This window comes from Ptychodera flava, chromosome 17, assembly GCF_041260155.1.
Source record: "Ptychodera flava strain L36383 chromosome 17, AS_Pfla_20210202, whole genome shotgun sequence".
Taxonomy (NCBI): Eukaryota; Metazoa; Hemichordata; class Enteropneusta; family Ptychoderidae; genus Ptychodera; species Ptychodera flava.
The window spans coordinates 7,862,566-7,889,885 of NC_091944.1; the positions used below are offsets into that span (position 1 = coordinate 7,862,566).

The 27,320-nt window shown below is 36.9% G+C and overlaps 1 protein-coding gene and 4 long non-coding RNA genes across 5 annotated transcripts in view; 3 read left to right on the forward strand and 2 right to left on the reverse strand.

The window, feature by feature from the left end:
* LOC139115309 (uncharacterized) lies at positions 1-2,512 on the reverse strand. Its single transcript, XM_070677330.1, has 2 exons — positions 2,023-2,512; positions 1-1,255 (listed from the first exon to the last, which is right to left on the reverse strand). The coding sequence occupies exons 1-2, from the start codon at positions 2,414-2,416 to the stop codon at positions 1,083-1,085; spliced, it is 567 nt and encodes a 188-aa protein (XP_070533431.1). The 5' UTR covers positions 2,417-2,512; the 3' UTR covers positions 1-1,082.
* LOC139115312 (uncharacterized) overlaps positions 1,021-27,320 on the forward strand; it is a 51,576-nt gene continuing 25,276 nt past the window's right edge. Inside the window, exon 1 of the long non-coding RNA XR_011548096.1 lies at positions 1,021-1,265. This is a non-coding gene — a long non-coding RNA (uncharacterized lncRNA). The remainder of the gene's footprint in view (positions 1,266-27,320) is intronic.
* LOC139115313 (uncharacterized) lies at positions 2,943-7,287 on the reverse strand. Its single transcript, XR_011548097.1, has 2 exons — positions 5,265-7,287; positions 2,943-4,082 (listed from the first exon to the last, which is right to left on the reverse strand). It is a non-coding gene; the product is annotated as an uncharacterized lncRNA (long non-coding RNA).
* LOC139115311 (uncharacterized) lies at positions 7,266-9,789 on the forward strand. The gene is made up of 2 exons (XR_011548095.1): positions 7,266-7,542; positions 9,210-9,789. It is a non-coding gene; the product is annotated as an uncharacterized lncRNA (long non-coding RNA).
* On the forward strand, positions 24,315-26,146 carry LOC139115314 (uncharacterized). Its single transcript, XR_011548098.1, has 2 exons — positions 24,315-24,776; positions 25,328-26,146. It is a non-coding gene; the product is annotated as an uncharacterized lncRNA (long non-coding RNA).

Sequence of the window (27,320 nt, forward strand, 5' to 3'; positions counted from 1 at the left end):
TTTTATGTCTTGGTCATGGTCACAATAGTACCACATGTATTTATTAACAACATGATGCCATTACAATATTTTTATCAAATGAGATTACATCCGACTAGCATTCGTTTCCATGACGCTCTCATTTATTTAGAATTGCGTTGTTATAATATCCGTTGATGGAAATCACTTTCGTTTTGATATTCTAAGTTTAATGCGTCAGAGCGTGACACGCTAAATTTCCTTACATATGAAGGCGTTGAATTTCAGTAATTTGAATGATTGACAAAAATATATAAACTGGTCAATTGCAACATATACACACATATAAATATTGTACTCTTAATGTACCCATGTCTTTCTGCCTGCCTGTCTGCCTGTCTTTATGTGTGTCTATCTGCCTTCTTTTTTGTCTGAGTGTATATCAGTCTGCATGAATCATGCAGGTAGCTAGCTACAATGTAGCTGTTTCAACATGTATGTATGTATGTATGTATGTATGTATGTATGTATGTATGTATGTATGTATGTATGTATGTATGCGTATGTATGTATGTATGTATGTATGTATGTATGTATGTATGTATGTATGTATGTATGTATGTATGTATGTATGTATGCGTTTGTATACAGGTAGGCAGGCACGCAATCCTGTATGATATATAAATATGATGTAAATTAAAAGTTTGATTTTAAAAAATCTCCACGTCCACAGAGTCCTAGAAACAGTTTCTCTCTGGTGCATTTTAAATTATTACGAAACTAAGTTTGGAATTTTTTTGACCTTTCTAATAGTAATCACTGACTTACAATAAAGGATTTAAGCCTATTCCTGAGTAATAAACAAGACATTAGTATAGATTCATTTAGAACCAGCGACCATAATCCAAAATTCCTCGACAAATCTCATTAAGCACTACACTTGTTGCAATGATGAATAAAATACGTCATGATTATCTAGGTTTGAATTCCGCGAAAACACGCTTGTGTGAGCTTCTATGAATTGCATTAGAATTCAAGGTATTGAATTCAAAGGTCATCCTCAGTTCACGTGTTTCCACAGAACAGTTGGGTTTTTTTCTCGGAATGCTGTAGGATATCAGATCTCACAGGATGGTACACGGGCACGTTGATTTCCTGTTTTCGACCACTGCCTCATCGTTGCTTGGCGCTGGATTTTGAATAGCGTCTTCCAGTCTGTTTCTGTTCCATTCTAGGCGGTTTATTCCGTGATGCACCGGTGCAGCATGGGGTGAAGGTCGTCTTGCCGTGCTATCCTCTGTAAAAAGGTAAAGACGTTCAGTTCATATATCATACTATAAAATGGCAGTAGTGTATATGCGCCTGTGTATGGCTTGAGAAAAGGTACGAAGTCTCCGTTGGCTGTAACGTTGAGTATTTTCCAATAATTATGCTGTGTCTTAAATTGTTTAATTCCGAAAGTCACGTTGAAATGCGTAGCGCTCAGTTTTTAACAAGGCCCTACTGTGTGGGTTCCTCAAAGCTTATTGACATGTTAGGCCCGAACGAGAATTCAGCTGTCAACGGTGACGTTGCATACTGTCTTGTATTGGCTCAACATTTCACCTCATATATATTGGCGCAAGCAGACACGTAGACGTACACCGACCACAACCAAACACACACACACACACACACACACACACACACACACACACACACACACACACAGGCGCGCGCGCGCATATACAGAAAGACATACACCAACGCCACCACCATCCATCAATCATAGCAAACGCGTTAATCAGTGGCTACAGCTCGAAGGTAGCTCCCGCTCCGTGAATGAAATAAAAAAAATGTAGATGCGGAAGCAAAATTGCTATAGTTGTTGACACAGGGCAAAATAGTTTCTTTTCGATGCCGTTAGGAATACCATTGAATGGCAGCTGACAAACGTGACTGAAAAATACAGTGTGTAAATTATTGTTTGGTGCTGAAAACTGAGGCTGATTAGGGCGTGCTATTGTCAAGCGATTTTTTCTACTTGTCTGTGCTGTAATTTTGACTGTTTGCTATATAACATACCCTTTGAGGACGACCGCCATTTATTGATGACGTCACGCAGCTTTACATCAAAATTGTGGTCATTCCGTATTTCCACAGATGTACCCCCGTTCTGCGTTGTCATCTTCTTGTTAACAGCTTCCCAGTTCACCTTCCAAACTTTCCTGACAGTTATTTCAGCCAGGATACCCAGCTCTTCCAGGCGTTTGTACAGGAATAAACGCCTGTGTCCCGCGTAAATCCACCATTGTCCCTTCCAGTGGAATACGGCGATTATTTGGATGTTCGACACGGATTTTTCGCCGTACAGCAATTCTTCAAATGTTTTGAGTAAAGGCGTGCCGTCTCGGAAGCGACAATCTATTGAATCGTGCAAAAAATATATTTGTGACGGGCGCAGCGTTATGTCCGGCATTGTTGTTGTCTGTTGCTCTACATTTCGGGCCCTACTACATTTCTCCGAAAACAGTGACTGATTACGCGAAGGCTGCACAAAGTTCGCAGAATTTAAACGTCTAACTACGCATGCGTAGTGAAACTAGAGTTTACTGACACCCTTGAAGTGTTTTAACGTGTCCGGTGAAATAGGCCAAAGAGCTAGAACTGTTTAGAAGCTTGTTGTCTTGGCTATAAGCCTATGTGCCTTTGTAAAAAAGCAGCCCATCCTTAGGGGTGCTGTAGAAACGTTAATTAGACTCTGCAACCTTTCCATAATTTAAAAGATGCATTGCCTCGTTTGAAAAAAAATTCTATAACAATGGTCAATATTTCACCTTGCAATTATGTTCACGTTCGAAGACAGAATGTACAAAACATGCTCTACACCATGCCATAGTCCCGCTATCCTAGGGACTGTGACCATATGTAGACAGGCAAATATATTATTGGGGTCCGCGTGGAAAGTAAAGTTTAAAGTCGAGCACTTCTTTCAAACAAAAATAAAGAAAGCAAATCAATAAGTCGGTTTAATTCCATTTCCATTTAATTTAATTTCTATGAAGGTACTTGCAGGCTTCTATTTACATCAAATCAAAAGTCAGACAACTTCAAGAATATAGCTGCAGTGAATGAAAACCGTACAAGAAAAAGTATACAGACTGTTTAGAAAATGTCCAAGGAAGAGCGAAAAAATTACCTCTGAACTATTTTATATTGCATATTAGAGGATCGCCTGAATTAAGTATATATTCCAAGTCTAAGATACCCTCGATTACGTAGAGACTATGAAATTATGGCTGATTTTGATGACAGTCAGTGTACTTCATGTGTTTTTGAACCGCTTAGGTACTTCAACGCCTTCAACAAATAGTATAATTAGTCTGGCCTTGTCCGTGGTACATGTAAATGGCTAGATTAATATTCTTTAATTTTTAACAGCAATCTTCATTGTGCGAAATATGAGGAACAAAATCAGACCTGATGTAATGTGAAAGGGGTGCACTATTCTATATTATCTTTTCCAAGGAATAAGCCAGACACAAACCATAGTAGGAAACAACTTTAACATACGGGTAGCACATTCGAATAGAACTATGCGCAGTCTCTGTGAGAACATTGAATATCGTCATACGATGTCAAAAAATAATAGAACGGTTGTTGTTCTGGATTATGGTACAGTTTTGTAAAGATGAAAATATGATATCAGTAGGGCTAGGATGTGAATAATTCTTAGTCAGAAAAGATTAAAAGTCATGAATCAAGAGCCTACATAACAATGAAATCGACTCTCTATAAAGTATATTGACAGTACCTGCGATTCGTACAATATGCTCCACAGGTCAGTCACAGTACAATGTTTCACTAGAGTCAGAGTAGTCAAGTTTTCCCGTTGTACGTTGCAGAATATCACCATCAAAAGTTACAAGATGGTACAAGGACATGGTGACCTGCTATTTTGTACGAGTTCTTTGTCTCACTTGACCTTTGGTTTTGAATTGCTCTTTCGCATGTACGAGTGTTCGTTTCTAAGCAACGAATTCCATTTTCAAGTTGCCAGGTTTGGGCATGGTGTAAATTTTCCCCGTTGGTATAAGCGAAAGGGTATTGCGGTTTCACAGTATCCTTGGTCAATTTTTTCGTCTCTGCAAGAACGTAAGGAAGAAAGTGATGACTAATATCAAAAGTAGAATAAACTTTTGAATCTGTAGTTTTAGTGTAAACCGGCAATCCCAGGATGCTGTGTTCTGTCATATTCAAATATATAACTGGAATGTTTACACAAATTTCCATAATAATACACATTTTATACCGATCAACTGTTCTTTATGTCTGTTGTAGACGAATCGATACAAAGCTTAGTAGACTGTATATCACATATAGGCCTATCCTAAAATATTGAATAAACACGATTGGAACTAATTTTGGATAATTGAATGGTGAAGTAATGTCGATTTAATCTACAACTGTAATCTCATCTTCTTTTCTTATTACATTACGCATTGTTTTTGTGAGCATTTGTATTATGGAAACATTCAGCTATATAACACCTAACACTTTTGAGAAATTTGAAAAATATGGAAATCCAATTATCCCAAATTAGTTCCAATCGTGTTAATTATGCTCGTACCTACCACATATCATGTGCCCTTTTTGTGAATGAAAAACTGTATTCATACAACGTTGGGACTTGTTTTTCTCTAAACTGACGAATTATTATTCGAAATATTTGGAGACCATTGACGTGATTGGTGCCACCTATGACATATTGCATCTGCTTTTCGAGGGCCCTATTTTTTGGACAAGGAACCAAGCTGCTGGCGGAGATCATGAACATGAACTCTGCATGATTTTTACATCATTTGCCGCGCGTTGTAGTGCTGGTTCTACACAAGATGACGTTCAATGTGAAACAAGTTCTTAATTTTTAATTCTTAAAAGATTTCTAAACTTTGCGCTGATAAATACGATATAAATTAAACCACGCCGATAGTGCATGAGGGAACAATAACATAGGTTATATTTATACTTGTGATCCAGTATAAGACATAAGGATGACTCGCTGACCGGATATAATTACAATGGAAAGGGATTCCAGGATTCGACAGTCAGTTTAAAATGTATAGATGCGAAATAGGTGGGTGATTGTCTGCTTGTGATCGGTTCCAAACTTATTATGTTGTTCGACTAGCTCACCATATTAAATATCAATTATTAAATTATGTCAAATGAAAAAAATACGACTTAAAACGTAATGTCGAAGAATAAAATATAGGCAAGTGTGCTATTTTTCGGATACATGAATATATCTAAATTTATCTTTTTACCAGATTTAGTTTTCTTCCATTGTTGAATTATTCGACTTTTTTTCCCATTGAATTTCTTGTCGTTGCGTATTTCGATCGTCTTTCCTTCGTTCTCGGAAGTGTAACTGCTATTCACCTTGTCCGGGTCGAACTCCTGCTCGGGAACCACATATACTGTCACTCTTTTGATCACATCCTGCTTTGTAAGCTTTTGTAAAGGTAAAGCCGTCGATGCCCGTTGTAATATGCCACACACTGTCCATTTTGAACACTGATATCATCTCGATTTCGTCTGGAGTCTTCTCTTCGTACAACAACTCCTTGAATGTTGTCAGGAGATGCTTCCCACTTCTAAACCTGGCGCTGATATTGTTGTGGAGGTAACGTATTTCGGAAGGTCGAAGTTCGATCTCCATTCCGCTAAAAAGCTTACTTCGGGAAAACGAAGCTAGGCTGTATTCGTGGCAAAGTACAATTCAAATCAGTACGAGTGACGTTGCACTAACAACGTAGAATTCCCCATGATATTTTTAGATCGTTGCGTCATTCCATCAGTCCGACCTTATTTTATATTTGCATGTCAAAATTATGTGACATCGGGTCAACAAGGATTTGGTATGTATAATTTAGGCCAAACGATCGCCAATGTTACTCGAACAAGCGGACGGGAACAAACGATATCATTCTAAAATCGTCACATGCCAAATCGTGTAGCATCAACACCTTAAACTTGATCTGTATCGATTGTTAAAGGCTCGGAATGCATCGCTGACATTCAAACCCTGTTGGAAACCGTCTTCGGAACTGCGCCCGTTTCTTCTTTACAAACAATGTAATCTTCTTTCGTGCACGATATCTAGATGCACCTCATCATCATATCTGCAACATACAAACCATACGATGTAGATTATGACAGATATTTTTTCACTTTCATCAATCACCATCGTACCTTGGACACATTGTTTACATTGGTCGTATGGGTCCCACGACTTTTGAGCTCAGTTCCGATGACTGCACCCCTTCAACTCAATCAACAAAGGAGGCTCATAAATCACGTATGATGGTACTGTTCGTCGGACTTGGCACCGAGTTACACGAACAAAAATTTACGATGTTTTTTTTAATATAAGTATGACTATAATGTTTACACGTCAGAATTTAAAACGACAGCATCTTTCGTTTTTAGAGGGGATAGACTGTACGAGAGTAGGACACTGTTAAAAGATTTTCATTACGTACAAGATCATAGAAGAATTAAGAGTGATATGATAGAGATGGACTTGAATGTTGGTTCGATGCAGAAACAGTAATAAATCACCCTGATAGTGGGTTTAATAAATGGCTTCGAATTATCGAACGCTCTTCGGATGATGCGTTTGTATTTATTATTTTCGTTCTGCTGACTGCCAGGGTTTGACGAAAGTAAATTCAACGAGGAAAATAAAAATGCCACTCATTAAAGTTACAACATTCGAGCTGTTCAAACTGATCTGACAATGGATCTAAAGGGCCAACAAATCAACAATGCAGTTAGGGAAATCCCCTGTGTACCAATCGTTGCACGTTTGTATCATTGAGGGCGTTGCTGCTGAACGATGCTGTATGTGTACTATTTTGATCAGATTTTGCAACTACCAATGCAGCCACAGACAATAACTTTGGCTCTAACAAAACCCCCAAATTGTTTTTTTTTTTTCACACGAAGTTTACGCACGTTGTAAAGAAGGTTCCGAATCTTGAAGATATACACTGGATATTGTATATGCGTTGAGGTTTAAGAACGACGTCAATATTTAAAAATAGCTTGGGGAATTCCAGCACAGGCATTGCGACATCCAGCAGCCTAATTTGCATAATACCTGGCGAAGGCACGAACGCAGAGAGCACTTGAGAGCAGAATGAAAACCAGGGAACTTGCACCATCCGAAATCCGTTACCTCCATGACTCAATCAGCGCCCTGGTTTAGAAATAAGAAATATATTCTTGACACATTTGAGGAACTCCTGTACAGACGATTGGTGCCTGACGACATCCCGATGATTTCGGTATTCAAATGGGGATACGTGGCACATTTACAATGGACACCGACGGCTGTACCTTTACAAAAGCTTAGAAAAACAAGGCGTCATCGATACAGTGACAGTGGGAGTGGTTCCGAAAGAAGAAAGTCAACTGGGAGACGGTGAAGCGTAAAAAACACTTCAAAAAACGGAGGAAAAACGGTCGAAATACGCAACGACGATAAGTTCAATGGTAATAAAGGCCAGATAGTTCAAGAATGGTTAAACGATAAATCAGGTAATGAAAGCAGTTACATGCATGTTTACTTGTTTACATTTTCGATCCATTTGTTCCTATTTTCTGTGTTTGCTTTTGGTTTACTGTGCTGTTCGAATTCCCATGTAACGCGAGGATTCAGGATCTCTTTCGAGTGTTTTCAATACATGTATAATAGTTACGTGTTTATTGTTTACCATTTGCGAGTCCGGCTTTCATCTGACGTCCGATACAAAAAGAACCTCCCCCACATGCAGTCTCGACGTTCTGTGTTTTGTTGTTCATTTAAGTCCATACGTTCAGAGTTGCTGTTGATTTGCATCGCGGTCCCAACGTTTTGTGTTGAAGTGCATTTTAATCACAGTCGCGACGTTCCGTGTTGCTGTCGATTTCCATCGCGGTCCAGAATCATGCAATTTTCAGTGTGAAAATGAAGACAAGTGGATAAGCTTACAAGGTTGATATGTGATATGTTGATAGTTTATTCTTGTGCATGCAACTGACACTGGAGATTATAGCATTATAGAAAGCTTTGTTTTCGTAAAATGTGTGGCTAAGAAAAATTGTCTATGGCTAACAAAAATTTGAAACTATTAGCCACAGTAGCTAACAGCTTTCCAAACCCAGCACTAACACAAATTTTGGAAACGTGTTGTAATGTTTTACCTGGTGTTCTTGTCGAGCAAAGCGATAAACTGTATAATGAATGTGCCAATTGTAAGCTGACGACCAGTCATATACCATCCGATAAAGCCCATTCACAATTTCACTATGTCAGCAAGTCCTATATATACAATGTATTTTACTGCATCGTATAAATTACAATACAACCTGTTTTATTTTTCTCTCTTGCAATATTTAAGTGACTTAATTTCTTTGCTGATAATGCATCATATTAAAGTTCCAAGTCATTGACCTTTTAAGCTAACAATTCTCTAGTGTTTAATAAGCTCAGACCCCCCACCCCGGTAAATTATATATTTTCAAAACGCCTAGATATAGGGGAACATTTTGGTTACCACAGTGTCACCATTGTTAGCATAATTATCACGTGACAGGTATTTTGCATAACCTTTCAAGAATCTGTTTTTTCTATGTTCTGTTTCAATGCTTTGAGATATGTGGCTGAATTTTGTGTGAGTGCAAGCTGTCTTAAAGATCTTCAAAAAGGTGTATCAGAATTTTTTTAAACCTTCTTACACAACTTTTTATGCCAAAAAAACCTTCCGGAGCGGTGAATGTAACCCTAGTTGTTATCTTTAAAATTGTGCTCCAAAAAACTAAGCAAGATATAAAAAATCGGAGACACTCTTTGGAAGAGAGTTGTGACAGCTTGCATTCCAGCAAGTTTGAGTCAGATATTTTGAAGTATTGTGACAAAACATGGGGAAAACCGATTTTTTAAAGTTTATAAAAATTACCTTTCACGTGATAGTTATGTAAACAATGGTGACACTCTGGTTACCAAAATGTTTCCTATATCTAGGCTTAACCACCAGAGAATTGTAAGATTAAAAAGGTCAATTAATTGTCTTGGAACCTTAATTAATTAATAAATGTACATTTAGTATTATATTTTCATTTATTTATTTAATGGTCTATTAATCAATTCACTTATTAATCGATCAAATTTGAAGTGAATCTGCATTATTATATGAAAGTAACCAAGCTTATTCATACCTTTTCAGAAGCGAAAGCGAGAGAAACTCTGATGGAAATGGTAAAAACAGATGTTGAAACTCTGATGGAAATGGTGTGAAACAGATGTTGATTGATCAAGTTGGAAGGTGATTAAGAATTTCCGAATGGAACTGGCAGAAACTGTGCCATATGTATTATCTAATTGTCAACGATCTTTTTAGACTTCGTTATTCAGCTGCAGCATGATGTATACAATTGACCATATAAGATCAATAGGCCAGAGATTTACAGCTGTCGTGCTTTTTGTAACATGATAGATGTAGAGTGGAAAAACAACTGAAGATGCATCTCTAAATTATGTAACTTTTCTATCAGATGCGAACTCAATGCCTATGATATTTGCATATACTAACATGGCAAATTAGCAAGCGTTCAATTAAGCCACGTGGTTGACTTGTAATTCGAAAAAAAATACGAATGTACTCAAGAGCAAGATGTATATATTGTTGCATTAGTATTGATACCGTGTTACTGATATCATGGCAATTTTTGACAAGTTTTAATTATATTTTTTACTGTAAGGATTTTTAAAGTGTGAATAATAAGCTCAAGCGTATATTAATGTCACCGATGCGTTTTGTGCCTTTTTAGCTCACATTTGGTACAAGTCATGTATGTATACCGAAGAGAGCTTATATGGTGAGTCGGCGGCGTCTGTATTTCAAGTTAGGATGTATGTGTGTGTGTGGATGTAGGTCCGTCAATATCAAAATCTCCAAACCCGCAGCACCTACCAGTGTAGTATTGTTGTACAGTTTCACCCAGGATGGAGATGTAAATTTGTTCAATGAACATATCACTGTCAAAAATATGCAATGAAGTAAAAAAGAGAAAATCCTTCATATTGCTAAAACTCTGTACCCACAGGCCAGATTTGGTTGAAACTTGGTATGCGGGTTTTTGTTTTCAAATTGTGGTGAAATTTTCATATTTGTATTTTAGGGGCAATTTTCCCCCTTTTTGGTAAAATATTTTCTTCTCTAAAACTGCTGGTCCCATTGTGTTGAAACTTGGTATGCATGATCCAAGGATTGGCCTCTGTTATATTTTTTCAAATTGTGGTGAAATTCTCATATTTGTGTTTTGGCAATGGACAAAATCATTTTCTCCAAACGATAATGTTTGATTGCTATGAAACTTGTTAATCTCATTTGTAGGGTTGACTTTTATCGGAATAATAAAAATTGTGGTGAAATTTGTATTTTTAGGGCAATTTTTCGCGTTTTTGGTCAAAACATTTTCTCTTAAATTCCTTGTCTGATTGCTTTGGAACTTTGAATGCATGTACCTAGAGGTAACTTACTTGTGTATCTTCAAATTGAGGTAAATTTTTCTCATTGTGTTTTTGGAGACAGTTTATCCCATTTTGGTTCAAATAATCATTTTCTCTGAAATCGCTAGTCACATTGCACTTAAACATGTTTAATTTTTCTTTGTTGTTCTGGGTAAAAATCTTTACAAGAACCTCTTCCAATGCTGGTTTGAAATTTGCATGAAGGCTACATCGCGTGGTTTTACCGTAACTTACCCAGTTTCAAATTGTATTCATGTGAACAAAATTAATAAATTTTGTGAAAGGATTTTCTTATTTTTGGCGATTTTACCTAGGGGTGGATCATTTCATATCCTTTTGGGATCTGGAAGATTTTCGGAGGGAAAAAGGATTCTCAGCAAATGTCAATAAAACAGCTAGGAAGGCTTGACATAAAGAGGTGGAGAGTGGGAGAAAATATTGTACACTGGATCAGATAAAAAAGAATGCCACCTCATCGATCTTCCAGACCCAAGGATATCAGATGGTCCACCCCAATATCTTTGTGCATACAGTTAAAAGTTCAGTGTATCTCAGTTGAAGATGCCAAGTTAGGTCAGGATTTGAAAGTAAAAGTCAAGTTCACCACAGTTAAAATTAAAGTTGATCTCAATGTCAATCTCATCACCCTTTTGTAATTGGTTTTGTAAGTTGTTCCGAAAGTTGCTGCACCAGTTTATGTTTATGTTTCCTTGTAGGGTTTCTGAGTTAAAGCCCCACTAACTCTACCTTTTATGATTTTACTTTCAAGCTAAAATAAGTTTGTGAGAATGTACTAATTTAGGTGTGTGTATACACTTATTTTTAAGTACCCTCTTGGACTGTATGTGCAATTTTGAACGAAATAAAGACTCCAATGCGATTAAATGTTTGCCGAAACATGAAATCGTAGGTCCATGAGGAAAAGCAAAAAACTATGAATACTGTGCATATCTGCACTGGAATCTTCACATAAACTGCACAGCGTAGTTCAATGTAATGCATAGGGGTGAGTGTTTTCAACTGTGACACTGTATGTTCGGTTTCTTTGTAATATTACCAATTTTTGAAAATGACAGGAAATCAAAGTGACAGTTAAAATTTAAATTTACTTGTCAAATGTTTCACAAAGGAATGGTTTCCTAATGCAGTAAAAGCCCATATCCGTTCAGAGGGTAGAATTCAGAGAAAACAAGGAGAGAGAATAGGAAGATATTTGAGGACAACAAATGTCAAGGCTTATAGCTAGTGGGGCTTAAATGGTTGTATGTTGAAATCTCCTCATGTATCTGGTGTATGCCAATATGTAAACATAGGTTGCATGTCATGCATTTTAGTCAATGTCACCTATATATTGTTCATGAAAAATAAAAAAAGATACCTGTATGCCTGTAAAAGATGTCATATATGTCAACACATAAACTGCCTTGCCGGTTGATTGTCTAAAAAATTATCACATAAGTAGTAAGAGGACAATAAACTAATCAAAGCTATGTAATATATTCATCCTGGGTGCCTGTTTAAATTACATCCAGCTATTGTTATATCTTTATCACTCTCCATGGGCCAAGGAATTGGGTCCAATTTCATCACTCTGCCAGCCTGTGAATTTCAGTGTCTGTCTTTATATCCATCCATCCATCCATCCATCCATCCGTCAGTCTTTCTGTAGACCAAGTTTGTGGAACTCATAACTAAATAATTTCCACATTAAATGTTGCCAGCTTTGAAATATGGAATCTGGAGATAGTGTTTAAAAGAAGTTTCGGGTACAGATCAAGTAATTTTCCTTGTTTTTTTACAAAAATGCCAAATATGATATTATTGAAGTCTCTGCTGGTCCAATTGCAAAAACTTGAGAATTGCTGCGCATTTTACCTGTGTACTTGTGGTAGATACATGTTTAAGTGTAAATGAGTATTTGTTCAAATGAAATGCTCGTGCTATTAAATGCTTATGAGTAGCAAAAGTGTAAACTTGGTGAAAATTTCAATAACCATTGGTCAGATTGTCATGGCAAGGCAGCTAACATACGGTATTGTACAAAAAGTGTTGCATGGAAGTCGGCATGAGTGAATTAAAAGAAGTTGTGGTATACAGATCGTGTGAACAACCCGCCTTTCTTTTAAGAGATGCAGGATAACATCTGTATATTCACAAAAAAGTGTCATCTGTATATAGTCAACATTTTTTTGCTGCTTAATCAAGTAAGGTCAGGTTATTAGTCACCAACTCTTACTACAGCTGTGAATGTAAATATGACAATTTTGTATGAAAAAATGCTTGGAAATTTTGTTTTAAAAGATTTTGTTCCTTTCCACTGTCAAATTGTATTTTATGGAATTGTTTGTCTGTGTCAAGTAATGGCAGCTATACAAATCCCAGGTTGGATTCTTTACAATTTGGTTAGAAGAGCTTTTAAGATGTGATGCCACAGGCTTCTTTGTTATATATAGGTTTGTGTTTGGAGGTTCCCCATTTGTCTATGATACAGCCATGTTTGTTAACTGGTGGCAGTTTGGGACATAAGTGTGGCAGCATCGTTAACAATGGTAGCTTTAAGGTAGAACGCGCCTCGGGGACAGATATTCGGACTCTGAAACTTTTTCAATTCTTTTCTGATCTACCACTTGTGGGGGTTCGTTTTAAAGCTCTTGGCGTAAGAAAACTTTTCACCGTCTTAGTTTTTCGAAAATCGAAAATTTTATTTTTTCTCCATAGAGTTAACACAGGGACGGCGGCCATTTTGAATTTCAAATATCGGTAAATATTTGGTAATTTCTCTGGTACCAAAATTGGCACTGTGACCCCGATTTTTATTCTTGATTTTGAAGAGAATGGCTGAAAGTTCGTTTGGGCAAAGTCTGAGCTAAAGTTTATGGCTTTCATTTTTGAGTTGCATACTACCTTAAAGAATGTCATTACTACATTCTGCAAAAACATACCATAGAGAGACCAAATATTGTCCACATTAAGCAATACAACAGAAGAGACTACTTTAGTTTGGGGGTGGCAGATTTATCACTAATCATGATTTACTAGGTTGCATGGTATTGTGTAAGTGTATGTGATCAACGGTTGCAACAGTTGACAACCATTTCATACTTCAATGGACGGTGCATCAAAATTTATTCAAATGCATGTGACTATGGATTTCACAAGCTAAGGTATATAGAAGCTATTGAATATCGTGTATTGGATGAAGGCTTCATTTCTTTTGATAATATATCATCCGTAACTTAACCATGTCGAGAAACCGGCATAGAGATCAAATTGAATATTCTGAGATAATGTCTATATTGATAGGTGTCCGATACAACTTCTGAATGATGGTTTTCAGCGGTTGTTTCATAGTCTGACACAGGGTGAATGTAACTATTAATTCATTTGACCTGCAAAGGATGTTCTTGAGCGGATATTTCAGATGGTCTTAAGGGAGCATTCCGTTATTATGACAGGGATGGGCCGGCAAATTCTTCCTGTGTCATCAGTCAAAATTAGTGAACCCCTCCCCATTGCCCAACTTCCTTTAAAGATGGCAAAAATTTCATGACCCCATAGGTAGGGTATACATTTATATAGCCCAATTTTACACCCGTCTTCTATTTTGCTCTGTCTAAACCTATTAAAATAGTCTTTAATATACTTTGCTCTCCCTCCCCGTCGCTTGTCTGTCTGTCTCTGTCTGTCTACGTCTCTGTCTGTCTGTCTGTTTGTCTATCTGGCTGGCCGGCTGTCTGGCTGGCTGGTTGTTTGTTTGTATTTCTGTCTAATTCATATTCAATCGAAGGTGTTTGTGGAAAAGGTATGAACAAAACATTTCTTGAATTTTTCTGTAGGGCGTTTGTTTACTCGTATATTTATCTACAGAAGGGAAATGGGTATTTTCTCTCATCAATTGAGTGAAATTTCTTTTGTTCGGCGGACTTGAGGAAAAAGTGGTCGGGCAGGGAGTTACCCTCCACATTTTACTATCATATCAACGCATAACAAATTTCAGTTATAATTTCCTCAATGTTTGCTGGTAGGCTACTCCCTCCTTGGGCATTATTCACTGTATGTCAGAACTGCAACCAGTGATATCTGTCGGCACCACGTGTTTCATGGACAGACAGCATGTTTTATGCGTGAATGAATATAAATTTATCGCAATGTAAAAAAAAACCAAAGCGGTCCATTTGATTAACAGCTAATATGTGTTTTATTCAATGTTTGAATTGCACGAGAGTTCTTGTCGTTGAACCATTGTGAGTTTAGTAAATTCATACTACTTTAGCCAGTCACGTACCATAGAAAGCACCCATAAAGCCACCACTCGATGAACGCTATCAAGAATATTATGTCCATTGGCCCCATGGGAGATCGCGTGTCGCGACCAGTCTGAACATATCTCCATCCTTCTGGGACGACCAAACCTGTTGAATGACGAAAACGAAAGGACATGATGGCTCTTTCAGATTTCAACTGTTTCATCACTGAATGTATGTTGCATGTCAATAAATTGCTGTTCATTTAGTTCTTGGTGAATTCTGACAATTATCTTGGTGAATTTTGAATCGGTCTACAAATATAAGATAATGATTTAGGTTGTTACTGTGCAAAACAAATTTTATATTCCTGCCCATTCTTTAAGGTTTAAATACCTCTCGTTCTTCTTCTCCTCCAGTTACCGATGATACTGTGCATCTTATCTTCGAAATCATAATCATCGTTACGCACAGAAACACTAACACCGCGGTTTTGGGTTGTGTGTCTCTCACGTACGGCATCTGCATTTGGTCTGACGACAACCCAGACTGGAATGTCGCCTATAACGCCCAATTCTTCCAGTTTCTTGAATAGAAACAGCCTTCTATTTCCAGCATGAACGCACCAGGTACCATTTTGTCGAATTACGGCGATTACCTGTATATCGTACGGTGAAATATTGCCATGTAATAGTTCTCTGAACGTGTCCAACAAATGGCGGCCATCTTAGAAGCGGCAGTTGATTGTATCGTGCAAAAAGTGAATTTCCGATGGTCTCAGTTTTTAGACGGCATTACAGGAGAGTAAGTGGTTGGTAGAAAACGATAAGGTTACATATGTAAGAGAGGGTTCATAACCAGAGTCATGAAAATGTGCACCTGCGGGTAGCGAAAACGTGGTCGTCTTCTGAGGAACACTTAGGTGATTCTGCGATCTCATGACCTCAGTTGATGCAAGGTCAAACGGAGAACCCTTCCGTGAAATCGTCTGATTCCTAGAACTATTTAGTCAGCTCTATATGCTATATGAAGAATTCTAGGTATCAAAACAGAAAGTGAAATCAAATACACTGTGATAAAACTTTAAATTGTATATTATTCATGTCTCACACATCCATTCGTTAAAAGCCATCTTTGAATATAGAATGAGTTGTGAGGATCGTGCAATCATGAAATTTTTACAAGGATTGTCCTGTGTGCTTTCGCTTCACGCCTCTATTGAGAAAACATTTGTAGGGAATACAATTGTAACTTTTGATACTTCTGTTGTTATTTTTATTCAAGAAAACTATGGTATGTTCTCCTTTCTCGCCATAAATTTGAATTCTAAAGTATCAGTCATACACAATAAATTATGTACATGTGCAAGTTTGTGTTCGACAGATAGATTCTAATGGGAGATAAATTGAGTTGCAATGGTCGTAGGGTCACTGTGGGTGACCCTTCAGTAATGTAAGACATTGCACACCTAAAAGCCGCGTTGACTAGTTGAATACTTCGACACGACTTTGGGAATTCATAAACTTGATTGTTTACTCGAAATAAATCCCTGAAAAATTATCCAAAGGTACAGATAAAGGAGGCAAATAAAGGACTACTACACGTAAATTTCTGCATCAATCTCTTCATCTAACCCTTGAGTATAGTGTTTTGTGTGACTTCTTATTTCATCGATCATTTATTGGCCATGGACGGTGAAAGGTTAATTAAGGGGATCGATCAGACTGCCAGCGCGTCTTAAATAATCAATGTCGCTTTTGACTAGAGAAAAAAAAATTGTCTTGAGTTCATCGAAAAATGAATAAACCGAAAAAAACACGTGAGAAATTGTCACCATGAATTCAGTCAAGTCACCTTTTGTGTTTGTGTTTTGTAAATCTAGTACATACCTGCCGACATCATAATGACGATCAGTGGTCATATCTATGCCACTAATCAACAAAGCTTTCAAAGTTGAAACTATGTATTGATAAGGCTACTGTGATTTAAAACGATGTCTGCTAGTGCCAACTAATATTTCCTTTTACTGAATGTATGACAACGAAAATCACATATTAACATTTTCTTAGCATCATTGTGGTTTAACAGTTTATGTGACCCAAAACTTCCAATACCGCGCCACCTGTGGTGGAGGTCAAGAGGTCACCTCTCAGCTTTGTCCTCTTTTGCCCCAGGCAGTCCTCCAAGTAGGTCTGCCGTTTGTGCCGCTCTACCTCATCCGCGCTTTAACAACACTCACCTCCCCACCCCCTATAAGTGATCTCCCAAATTGTTATTGAAAGAGTCATTAAAGGGGAGAGTTATGCTCAATAGAGGAGTTGGATAAGTAGAAATCATGACAACTTAAATCGATGTGGCTGCTTTGATCATCAATACATTGTTTATTATTATACCTTAAACTTGCACCCGAAGGGTGCGCCGAAAATGGAAATGGCAGAAAATGAAAGTGCCAGGAGGTATTTTGTGATTATGTATTTTTGTTGATAAGCCAGACTCGCAATAAGAAGTTTGAAAAGTACTTTGTGGATGTAAAACCTATCAGACAAGCTCGCCTTTGCTTTATGTTTTACCCACGCAGCACGATATATCACTATTCTTCCTGTTTATTTTTTAATCTAGATAAATCGTTTGTAATTATCTTAATATACTTGTGACAGAATTGCTGCATTCATTTTAATAATTTTATCCGGCTAATCATGTAAATAAGTGGATGTCATTGATATAACTAGACTTTTTCATGGTCGTGAACAAAAAGTATCACGCATATATTAATATTATTAATAAGCTTAATGTCTTGATTAATAGAGTTGTTGCCAGTGACATGCGCTTTAACGAACTTCAAGCCCACTGGGCAAATATTTACATTAATTGTGCTTATATTTCAACGTTTGATGTCTTGTCACTTACGTTTTTATCAAAGTTTTTTCTTTCTCATGGACGTTTTTAAGGTCTGAAATAAAGTTATAAATTAAAAAAACAATCGCAAGGAAGTGACATTATTCAGTTATTTGCTTTTCAAACCCCATTTCTGCTACTTTCAGCGCGTGGATGATTGTATCTGAAACTCGATGTTTTGTAAATCTCTAATTGTCATCAGCATAATATGCGACGTTAACTTTCCTAATCCAATGTGCGTAAACTTTCAACTATTTCCCCAATCTGCTGTGCATAAACTCTCAACTATGAGCCTTCTATAACTTGACGGCATGTCACGGCATAACGCAAAGATCACTCAGTAATATAAACAGTGACAAAGGAACAGTGCTACTTTTAACGACGTAGATTCAACCTGTTTCGTCATTCTTACCGAATATTGCGATACGACTATGGAAACCCTTTTCAGAGACGGCCGGAGCAGACGGCATTTACAGACTCTCGAGAGCAAAAAGAGTTTTTCAGAAGGCAAAATGTGCATGTTTCAACCTAAATTTTGCCTTGATTTTAAGAAAAACCTGAAAGCATTCAAAAATGGATTGAAATGTATATTTACAGAAATCGACAGTTTGAAATTAGAGAAACAGCAGAGAATGTCCGCAAAATCTATAAAAGTATTGTGACGTGTATACAAGCTTCATTTTATTTTATTTTAAAGTTGTCTCTTCTCCGAGATTTTACATTGAATAGAACACAAAAACTCAGCTCAATATGACCGTCAACAAATGAATTTATGTGTCCTGCAAGTTTGAAGAGGAAACTGTTCGATTAACTGTAACCTGGCAATAAATCAAATGAGACATTTTGACTGCTAGGGTTTAACAAAATTACATTCAACAATGAAAATAAAAATGCCAATAATAAGACAACAGCATTATTTATTTCAAACAATGTATCTAAAGGGCCCGCAAGTCAACAATGAAGTCATTGAAATCCTAGAGTAATACTTCTTCCAGATCCTAAATACACTCTATACTGTGTCTCGGAAGGTTCAAAAAGTTCTTTATCTCTTGTACTGCTGCCAATTTCATGGATTACAACATCATCATCTTCTATCGCGTCAAAAAGCCTAGAGTCTGATATGTCACTGTCATTATTTGTATTTGGAACAATAATGTAGGTCTTTCTGTAAATTTCCACTTTTCTGTTCTTCCTGAGTACATCAAGGTAACTGCTTTAATTTGTCTCCTTTGTTCCCTTGGTTGAGAGATTGTGATAACTTAAGTGTTTGTTTAGACTGTCCCTCAGTCACTTGGCTTTTCTTGGCAGCAGTTATGGCTGGTGTTGGCCATAGCGTTCGTCTCAGGATCTATACGACAGCCTACTTCTAACTTGACAGTCCGCCTTTCTGTTTTGATATTTATATGCCCATTGACAAGTCTAGTATTTGTTCGTTCTCGTACATATATTGTACATAGCGTGTACTTCTGAACAGGCATTGAAGCAAAACGTACACAGGTATTTCCGTCTTCCCTTCTTGGACCACACATCTTGGTATTTATGTTGATATAAGTCTACAAGGTTGATTAAAAAGTCCGTAACATTCAACCACGTTTCCATCGGGCCTCACTTCCAAGGAAAATTGTGCATTTGACATTGATGCATTTTGTTTCAGAGGAAACTTTCGCATTTGGAATTCCCTCATATTACCAAAATGTCAAGATTCAAGGTCTTGAAGGGATCAGATAGCAAATTTACAGGCCTAGGTACCCACCGCTCCTTGGGCAAGGAGAAACAAAGTGAGCTACTGTAAAGTGCTCGATCAAGGACATGCCTTCTAGTGGAATACGCTGGCCACAATACCATAATGCTACCTGAAGGCTGAGGATACTTTACTTGATAGTATATACAGATATTTTATAATAATTTAAAGGCTTATAATGCAAATAGGTATATTTATGTATTTCCTCGTTATTGCTATGGCATAAGACAAAATTAAGTAATTGAATCTTTTCATTTCTATTCCAGCCTTTGTGTTTATTTATCCAGATACATTTTGTACATCTCTTTCCTGAAAACTGGTCAGATATCAACAGTAGTGCTATATAACAGCACAAGGGAAACTTTTCAATGTAAGCCAGGTTTCCGTTTAACATATAATTTGCTACTAATCATTGCCTTTTCTCAGCCAAAAGCTGATATTAACTGTTCATTGCACTCAGCAACATCAATTTGTAGAAGACAAACCTGTATAGAGTTGACAAGGCAAGATGTTCACAGAAGGGGAATGGGTATTTTTTCTCATCATTTGAGTGAAATTTCTTTTGTTCGGCGGACGTGAGGAAAAAGTGGTCGGGCAATGAGTTATCTCCACATTTACTATCATATCAACGAATAACAAATTTCCGGTTACAATTCCTCAAATTTGCTGGTAAGCTACCCTGCTTATCTTGGACATTATTCACTGTATGTCATAACTACAACGTGTCCAATGATATTGGTTGGCATCATGCGTTTCATGGACAGAGAGCATGTATATAAGTACTTCATGATGAACACAAAGCAAACTACTAAGATTGTCAGCTAAGATGTTGATTACCAGGAGAGTTCTTGTCGTTGAACCATGGTAAGTTGCCCATTCATATCTACTTCAGCCAGTCCCGTACCATGGAAAGCACCAATAAAACAGCCATAACGATTAACACTAACAACAGGAATAGTTCGTCTGGCCTCGCAGAGTGTTGCATCACCCTACCGGTATTTGTCCATCTTGAACGATCGGTTCGAATATGTCTGAATCCGTCTGGGACGACCAAACCTGTTAAATGATAAAAGCAGAAGGACACATATGATTCTTTCCGATTTCAACTGTTTCGTCCCTGAACGTATGCTACATGTCAATAAACTGTAGTTCTTTTCGTTTTCCAAATACCAGCCTGAGGGTAAGCAGTGCAACTTCTTAACTTTTGAAAGTTTTAGTGTGCGGTACATAAATTCAATCATCTTGGTGAATTCTGTATCGGTCTACAAATGTATAATGAGTTAGGTTGTTATTGCAAAGAACAAATTTTAAAATCCTGACCATGGTAAGTTTTTAGTGCAGAATTATTTGCTTTTCCCTAAATTATTCTCCGATAAGCTTAAACAAATCTCCAAAAGCAAGTCAAGAACAAAATTCATTTCACCAAATCAAACCCACATAAAAAGCTAAAGAACAATACCTTCGAAGCAATTTAATGTATCATTATTTCAATTTTCATACTTATGGAAACACTGTGTATTCTCGAATAGCGACAATCGCAAAACATACATGATCAAACATTGACAGTTAACGAAAAAAGATTCAATCGATTAATTTTATCATCGATCCAAGATATAAATATCGCAGTCAAAATATGGAAATATCGCAACATTTCAACAGTGAACACGTTTTATTGCAGATTAGCAGAAAAACAATGGTGTCTGTTGATGTCCATGTGTCTATGCCTGTGTGTGTTTGTATATCTTTTACATGTACAATCACACACATCATGAACAGTTAAGGTTAAGAAGACATTCCTTAAGCTGGAAATATATTGTTCACGGTTCCAAGAATCAAAGGAGATAGTGAAATATAGTCACTTTGGAATGGTCTTTTTGAAACAGTTGCGACGTTTCGATCCGACTACAATGGAGCTTGATCACGCAATGATCTTAATTATTCAGCATTAATATGTCTCTGTAACTGGCGGAATAATATGTTCGTAAATTGATGGTAATTGATATCTTTGGTCTCTATTCATGATTGGCCTCCGTTGTTTTATGTAGATGGCTTCTTTTACTTTACGTTTCAACCAATCATGAATAGAGACCAAGGATATCAATTACCATCAATTTACGGACATATTATTCCGCCAGTTACAGAGACATATTAACGCTGAATAATTAACATCATTGCGTGATCAAGCTCCGTTGTAGTCGGATCGAAACGTCGCAACTGTTTCAAAAAGACTGTACCAAAGTGACTATATTTCACTATCTCATTCCTTAAGCTGGTCCTCTTTTGTCCAAGACAGTCCTCCAAGCAAGAGTGTCATTTTGGCTGCTCGACCTCATCTGAAATATCAATTCTTATATAATATGACATAAAATAAACGACTTAAGGCTCCAAGACAAGAAATTGACCTTTTTATAACAAATCTCTAATGATTAATAAGCACAGAACCTCCGTAAAGTATACATTTACTGAAAGTCCAGATATAGGGAACATTTTGGTAATCACAGTGTCACATTGTTTACATAACTATCAGGTGGCAGGTAATTTGTATTACCTTTCAAAAATCGGTTTTCCCTATGTTTTGTCTCAATACTTCAAAATATCTGACTCAAAATATCTGACTCAAAGCTGTCACAACGTTTTTCAAATAGTGTCTCAGATTTCTTATATCTTGCTTAGTTTTTTTTAGCATAATTTTAAAGAAATCAACTAGGGTTAAATTTACCGCTCTGAGACTTTTTCTGGCATAAAAATTGTTTACGAAGGTTTAAAAAATTCTGAGACACACTTTGGAAGATCCTTAGAACAACTTGCACTCACACAAATTTCAGCCGCATATCTCAAAGAATTGAAACAGAACATAGGGAAAACCGATTTTTGAAAGGTTATTCAAATTACCTGTCACGTGATAGTTATGTAAACAATGGTGACACTATGATAACAAAAATGTTTCCGTATATTCAAGCTTATCGAAAATATATAATTTAGGGGGTTTCTGAGCTTCATGATTAAACACTAGAGAATTGCTAGTTTAAAAAGCTTAATTGGAATCTTCAACGTTAGATTGAAAAATACATCACGGGCAAGTAGTTCATGAGCAGATTTACCATTGGTGAATTATTTGACCCTTGAATATATTCAGGATATGCTTCCTATTTCTAAACCTGGCGCTAATATTTTTATGGGGTTGACGTATTTCGGAAGGGTGAAGTTCGATCTCCATTCCGCTAAAAAGCTTACTTCGGGAAAATGAGATCGTATTCATGGCAACGTACAATTCAAATCAGTACGATTGACGTTGTACTGGTAACGTAGAATTCCCCACGTTATTCCATTAGTCCGACCTAATTTATATTTGCATATCAAGAATATGTGACATAGGGTCGACAAGGATTTGGTATATATAATTTGGGCCAAAACGATCGCCTATGTTACTCGAAATGCGACAGAAAAAAAACGATATGATTCTCAAATCCTCACATGCCAAATCGTGTAAACACCATTGGAACTAATTTGGGATAATTGGATTTTCATATTTTTCAAATTTCTCAAAAGTGTTAGGTGTCGTATAACTGAATGTTGCAATATTGCAAATTACTCATAAAAATAAGTGTGTAATTCAAAAAGAAAAGCACATTAGATTATATTGTAAATTAAATCGGCATTACTTCACCATCCAATTATCCCAATTAGTTCCAATCGTGTTTGTACTATCAACACCTACAACTGTATAGAAATGTATCGATTTTTGTACAGGCCCGAGATTCCGTAAAATGCATCGCTGACATGTACATAAGCCATTCAAACCTTGTTGGAAACCAGGTTGAATAGAATTTTGTTAAAGGGAAACAGTCGTCGGAACTGCGCCTGTGCGAGTTTCTTGTTTACAAACAATGTATTTCGTGCACGATATCTAGATGCACCTCATCATCATAGCTGCACCATTTAAATTATACGATGTAGATTATGACAGACATGTTTTAACTTTCATCAATCACCATCGTACCTTGGATACAGTGTTTACATTTGTCGTATGGGTCCCATACGACCTTTGAGCGCTTTTCCGACAACTGCAACCATTTAACCTCATCAATAAAGGAGGTTCATAAATCATGTATGATGGTACTGTTCGTAGTACTTGGCACCGAGTTACACGAACAGAAATTTACGATTGTGTATTTTCTTAATATAGGTATGACTATAATGTTTTACACGTCAGAATATTAAATGACAGCATCTTCCGTTTTGAGAGTTGCGAGACTGTACGAGTGTAGCACACTGTTACAAGAATTTTATTACGCACAAGACTATAGGAGAATTAAGAATGATATGAGAGAGAAAAAACTTGAATGTTGGTTCGATGCAGGAGCAGTAATAAATCACCCTGATAGTGGGTTAAATAAATCGAACGCTCTTCGATTGATTGCACTCGGATCATGCATTGTGTGTTTATTACAACGATAGTTTCGTTCTGCTGACTGCCAGGGCTTGACGAAAATAAATTCAACAACGAAAATAAAATGTCAGTCATTAAGTTACAGCATTCTACCTGTCCAGACAGATTTCCGACAGTAGATGTAAAGGGCCTACAAGTCAACAATGGAGTCATGGAAATCCCCCGATTAATAATCGATGCAAGTTTGTATCGTTGAGGGCGTTGATACTGAAATGACGCGGTATGTGACTATTTTCATCAGTTTTTTCAACCTTCAATGCGGCCACAGACAATAGCTTTGGCGCTAACAAAACCCCATATTCTTTTTTTTCACACAAAATTTACGCACGTTGGGAAGAAGGTTCCCAATCTTGAAGATATACACTGGATATTGTACATGCCTTGAGGTTTAAGAACGACGAAAAGATTTAAAAATAGCTTGGGGAATTCCAGCACAACCATTGCCACAACCCGTAGCCTAATTTGCATAATACCTGGCGAAGACACGAACGCAATTTCCAACAGAGAACACTTGGAGAGCAGAATGAAAACCAGGGAACTTGCGCCATCCAAATCCGTTACCTCCATGACTCAATCAGCGCCTGCTTTAGAAATAAGGAATACATTCTTGATACATTTGAGAAACTCCTGTACGAAAGATTGGTGCCTGACGACATCCCGAAGATTTCAGTATTCAAATGGGGCGATACGTGGCGCATTTACGATGGACACCGACGGCTGTACCTTACAAAAGCTTGGAAAACAAGACGTCATCAAGAGGGTGACAGTGAAAGTGGTTCCGAAGAAGAAAGTCAATTGGGAGAAGGTGAAGCGTAAAAACACTTCAAAAAACGGAGGAAAAAACGGTCGAAATACGCAACGACGATAAGTTCAATGGTATTAAAGGCCAGATAGTAGAAGAGTACAAAGTCTGGTTAAACGCTAACTCAGGTAATGAAGCAGTAACATGACCATCCTTTATTTTTCCAAACAAATTGTTGACATTTTCCCCCCCATGTATGCAAAATTTGGAGACATATTAACGTGTTTTACTTGGTCCTCTTTTCCCACAACGTGATGAACTATATCTACTCATGAATCCGCCGATTAAGCTGCCCGACCAGAATATACCGGCCGTGAAGGCCTATTCCATATTTATAATCTGTCAGCAAGTTCTCATGTATTTTACTGCATGGTAAAAGTACAATACAACCTATGGTATGTTTCCCTCTTGCAATATTGAAAAGAGTTCTTTGTTGAGAATACATCTTACTTATTATTTAATAATTTTAATTTATTTATTTATTTATTTATTTATTTATTATATATTTATTTATTTATTTATTTATTTATTTATAGGTTAGTTATTGGTTTATATTGTACGATATTCTTGATTGCTGTCATCACTTAATTTAGAATATATTTCGATATAATCTTAAGTAAATCTGCATTACAGGTACAAATAATGCAGTTTTGTAACCAGGCTTATTCATACATTTCAGAGACGGAAGGCAAAAGCGAGGATTCGGACTATGAATATGAGTCCGATTCACGGTCGGATGAGTCTTACTACCAGTACTCAGACGACGATGGCGATTCCGATATTGATGATCTGGCTGATCAATTTGGAAATTGGAGAATGTATTGAGAATTCCGAAATGGAACCGGTAGAAACTCTGCCGTATAAGTGTCTACGATCTTCTCCCAATTTCATTGTTAAGCTGCAGTATGGTATATTTCTGTCAGAGGCGGAATAAATAGACCTTATGAGAGCAATAGGCCAGAGATATAAAAACTTTACAGCTATCTCTCTTTGTGAGACATGATGAAAGTAGAGTTGGAAAATAACTGAAGCTGCTTCTCTAAATTCTCTAACTTTTCTATCAGATGCAAACTCAACACCTGTGATATTTGCATATATTCACATGTTACTTTAGCAAGCGTTCAATTAAACCACTTGGTTGACTTGTAAATGGTAAAGAATTCTGATATGAATGTACTCAAGTACAATGGATAGATTGTTGCATTAGTATTGATACTGTGATAGAGGTTTTCCAGTTACTTTTTGACAATTTGTGGTCGTGTACTAAAAGTATCACGCATATATAGTAATATTAAGCTTAATGTCTTGATTAATAGAGTTGTTGCAAGTGGGCATGCGCTTTAACGGACTTCAAGCCAATGGGCAAATATTTTACATTAATTGTGCTTGTATTTTACTATTTGATGTTTTGTCACTCTCTTTTTATCTATGATTTTCTTTTTCTTTCTCATGGATGGTTTTAAAAGTCTGGAATAAAATTATAAATTAAAAAAAACAATCGCACGAAGTGACGTCATCCAGTTATTTGCTTTTCAAACCCCATTTCTGCTACTTTCAGCGCGTGGATGAGTGTATATGAAACTCGATGTTTTGTAAATCTCAATTGTCATCAGCATGATATGCGACGTTAACTATTTCCTAATCCAATGTGAGTAAACTTTCAACTATTTCCCCAATCTGCTGTGCATAAACTCTCAACTATATGAGCCGTCTATAAGCTGACGGCGTGTCACGGCATAATGCAAAGATCACTCAGGAATATAGACAGTGACAAAGGAACAGTGCTATACTTTTACCGACGTAGATCAAACCTGTTTCGTCATTCTTACCGAATATTGCGATACGACTTATGGAAACCTTTTCAGAGACGGCCGGAGCAGACGGCATTTACAGACTCTCGAAAGCAAAAAGAGTTTTCAGAAGGCAAAATTTGCATGTTTCAACCTAAATTTTGCCTTGATTTTAAGAAAAAACTGAAAGCATTCAAAAATGCATTGAAATGTATATTAACAGAAATCGACATTTTAAATTCGAGAAACAGCAGAGAATGTCGGCAAAAGCTATAAAAACATTGTGCGTACAAGCTTCATTTGCAAAATGTCGCCTTCGATTTTGGATTCACATTTCGTCTCCTTCATTGAGTGCATGACGAATGTCAGTATTTTAAAAGTTGTCTCTTCTCCGAGATTTGACATTGAATAGAGCACAAAAACTCAGCTCAATATGACTGCCAACAAACGAATTTATGTGTCCTGCAAGTTTGAATAGAAAATTGTTCGATTAACTGTAACCTGGCAATAAATCATTTGAGACATTTGACTGCTAGGGTTTAACAAAATTACATTCAAAATGAAAATAAAAATGTCAATAATAAGACAACAGCATTCTTTATTTCAAACTATGTATCTAAAGGGCCTACAAGTCAACAATGAAGTCATTGAAATCCTGGAGCAATACAAAATGTAATAGATGTATGTATCGTAAAGGGCGTTGATGACTAACAATACAGCATGTGACCGTTCTGGAAAGACTCTGTCGTTTGTTTTACACCCTTTTTATGCAGCAAATGACAATTGCTTTTATCCTAATTAAATTCAAATTTGCATTCTCCACATGTACTGTATGTTACGCATGGTTTGAGGAAGGGTTGATATATCCAGGATGTGAAGATA

Coding starts and splice junctions, on each gene's coding strand:
- LOC139115309 (XM_070677330.1), bottom strand. CDS start 2,416: ATGCCGGACATAACGCTGCGCCCGTCACAAATATATTTTTTGCACGAT. Junction 1,256..2,022: donor ATGGCGGTCGTCCTCAAAGG/GTATGTTATATA, acceptor ACCTTTTTACAG/AGGATAGCACGGCAAGACGA.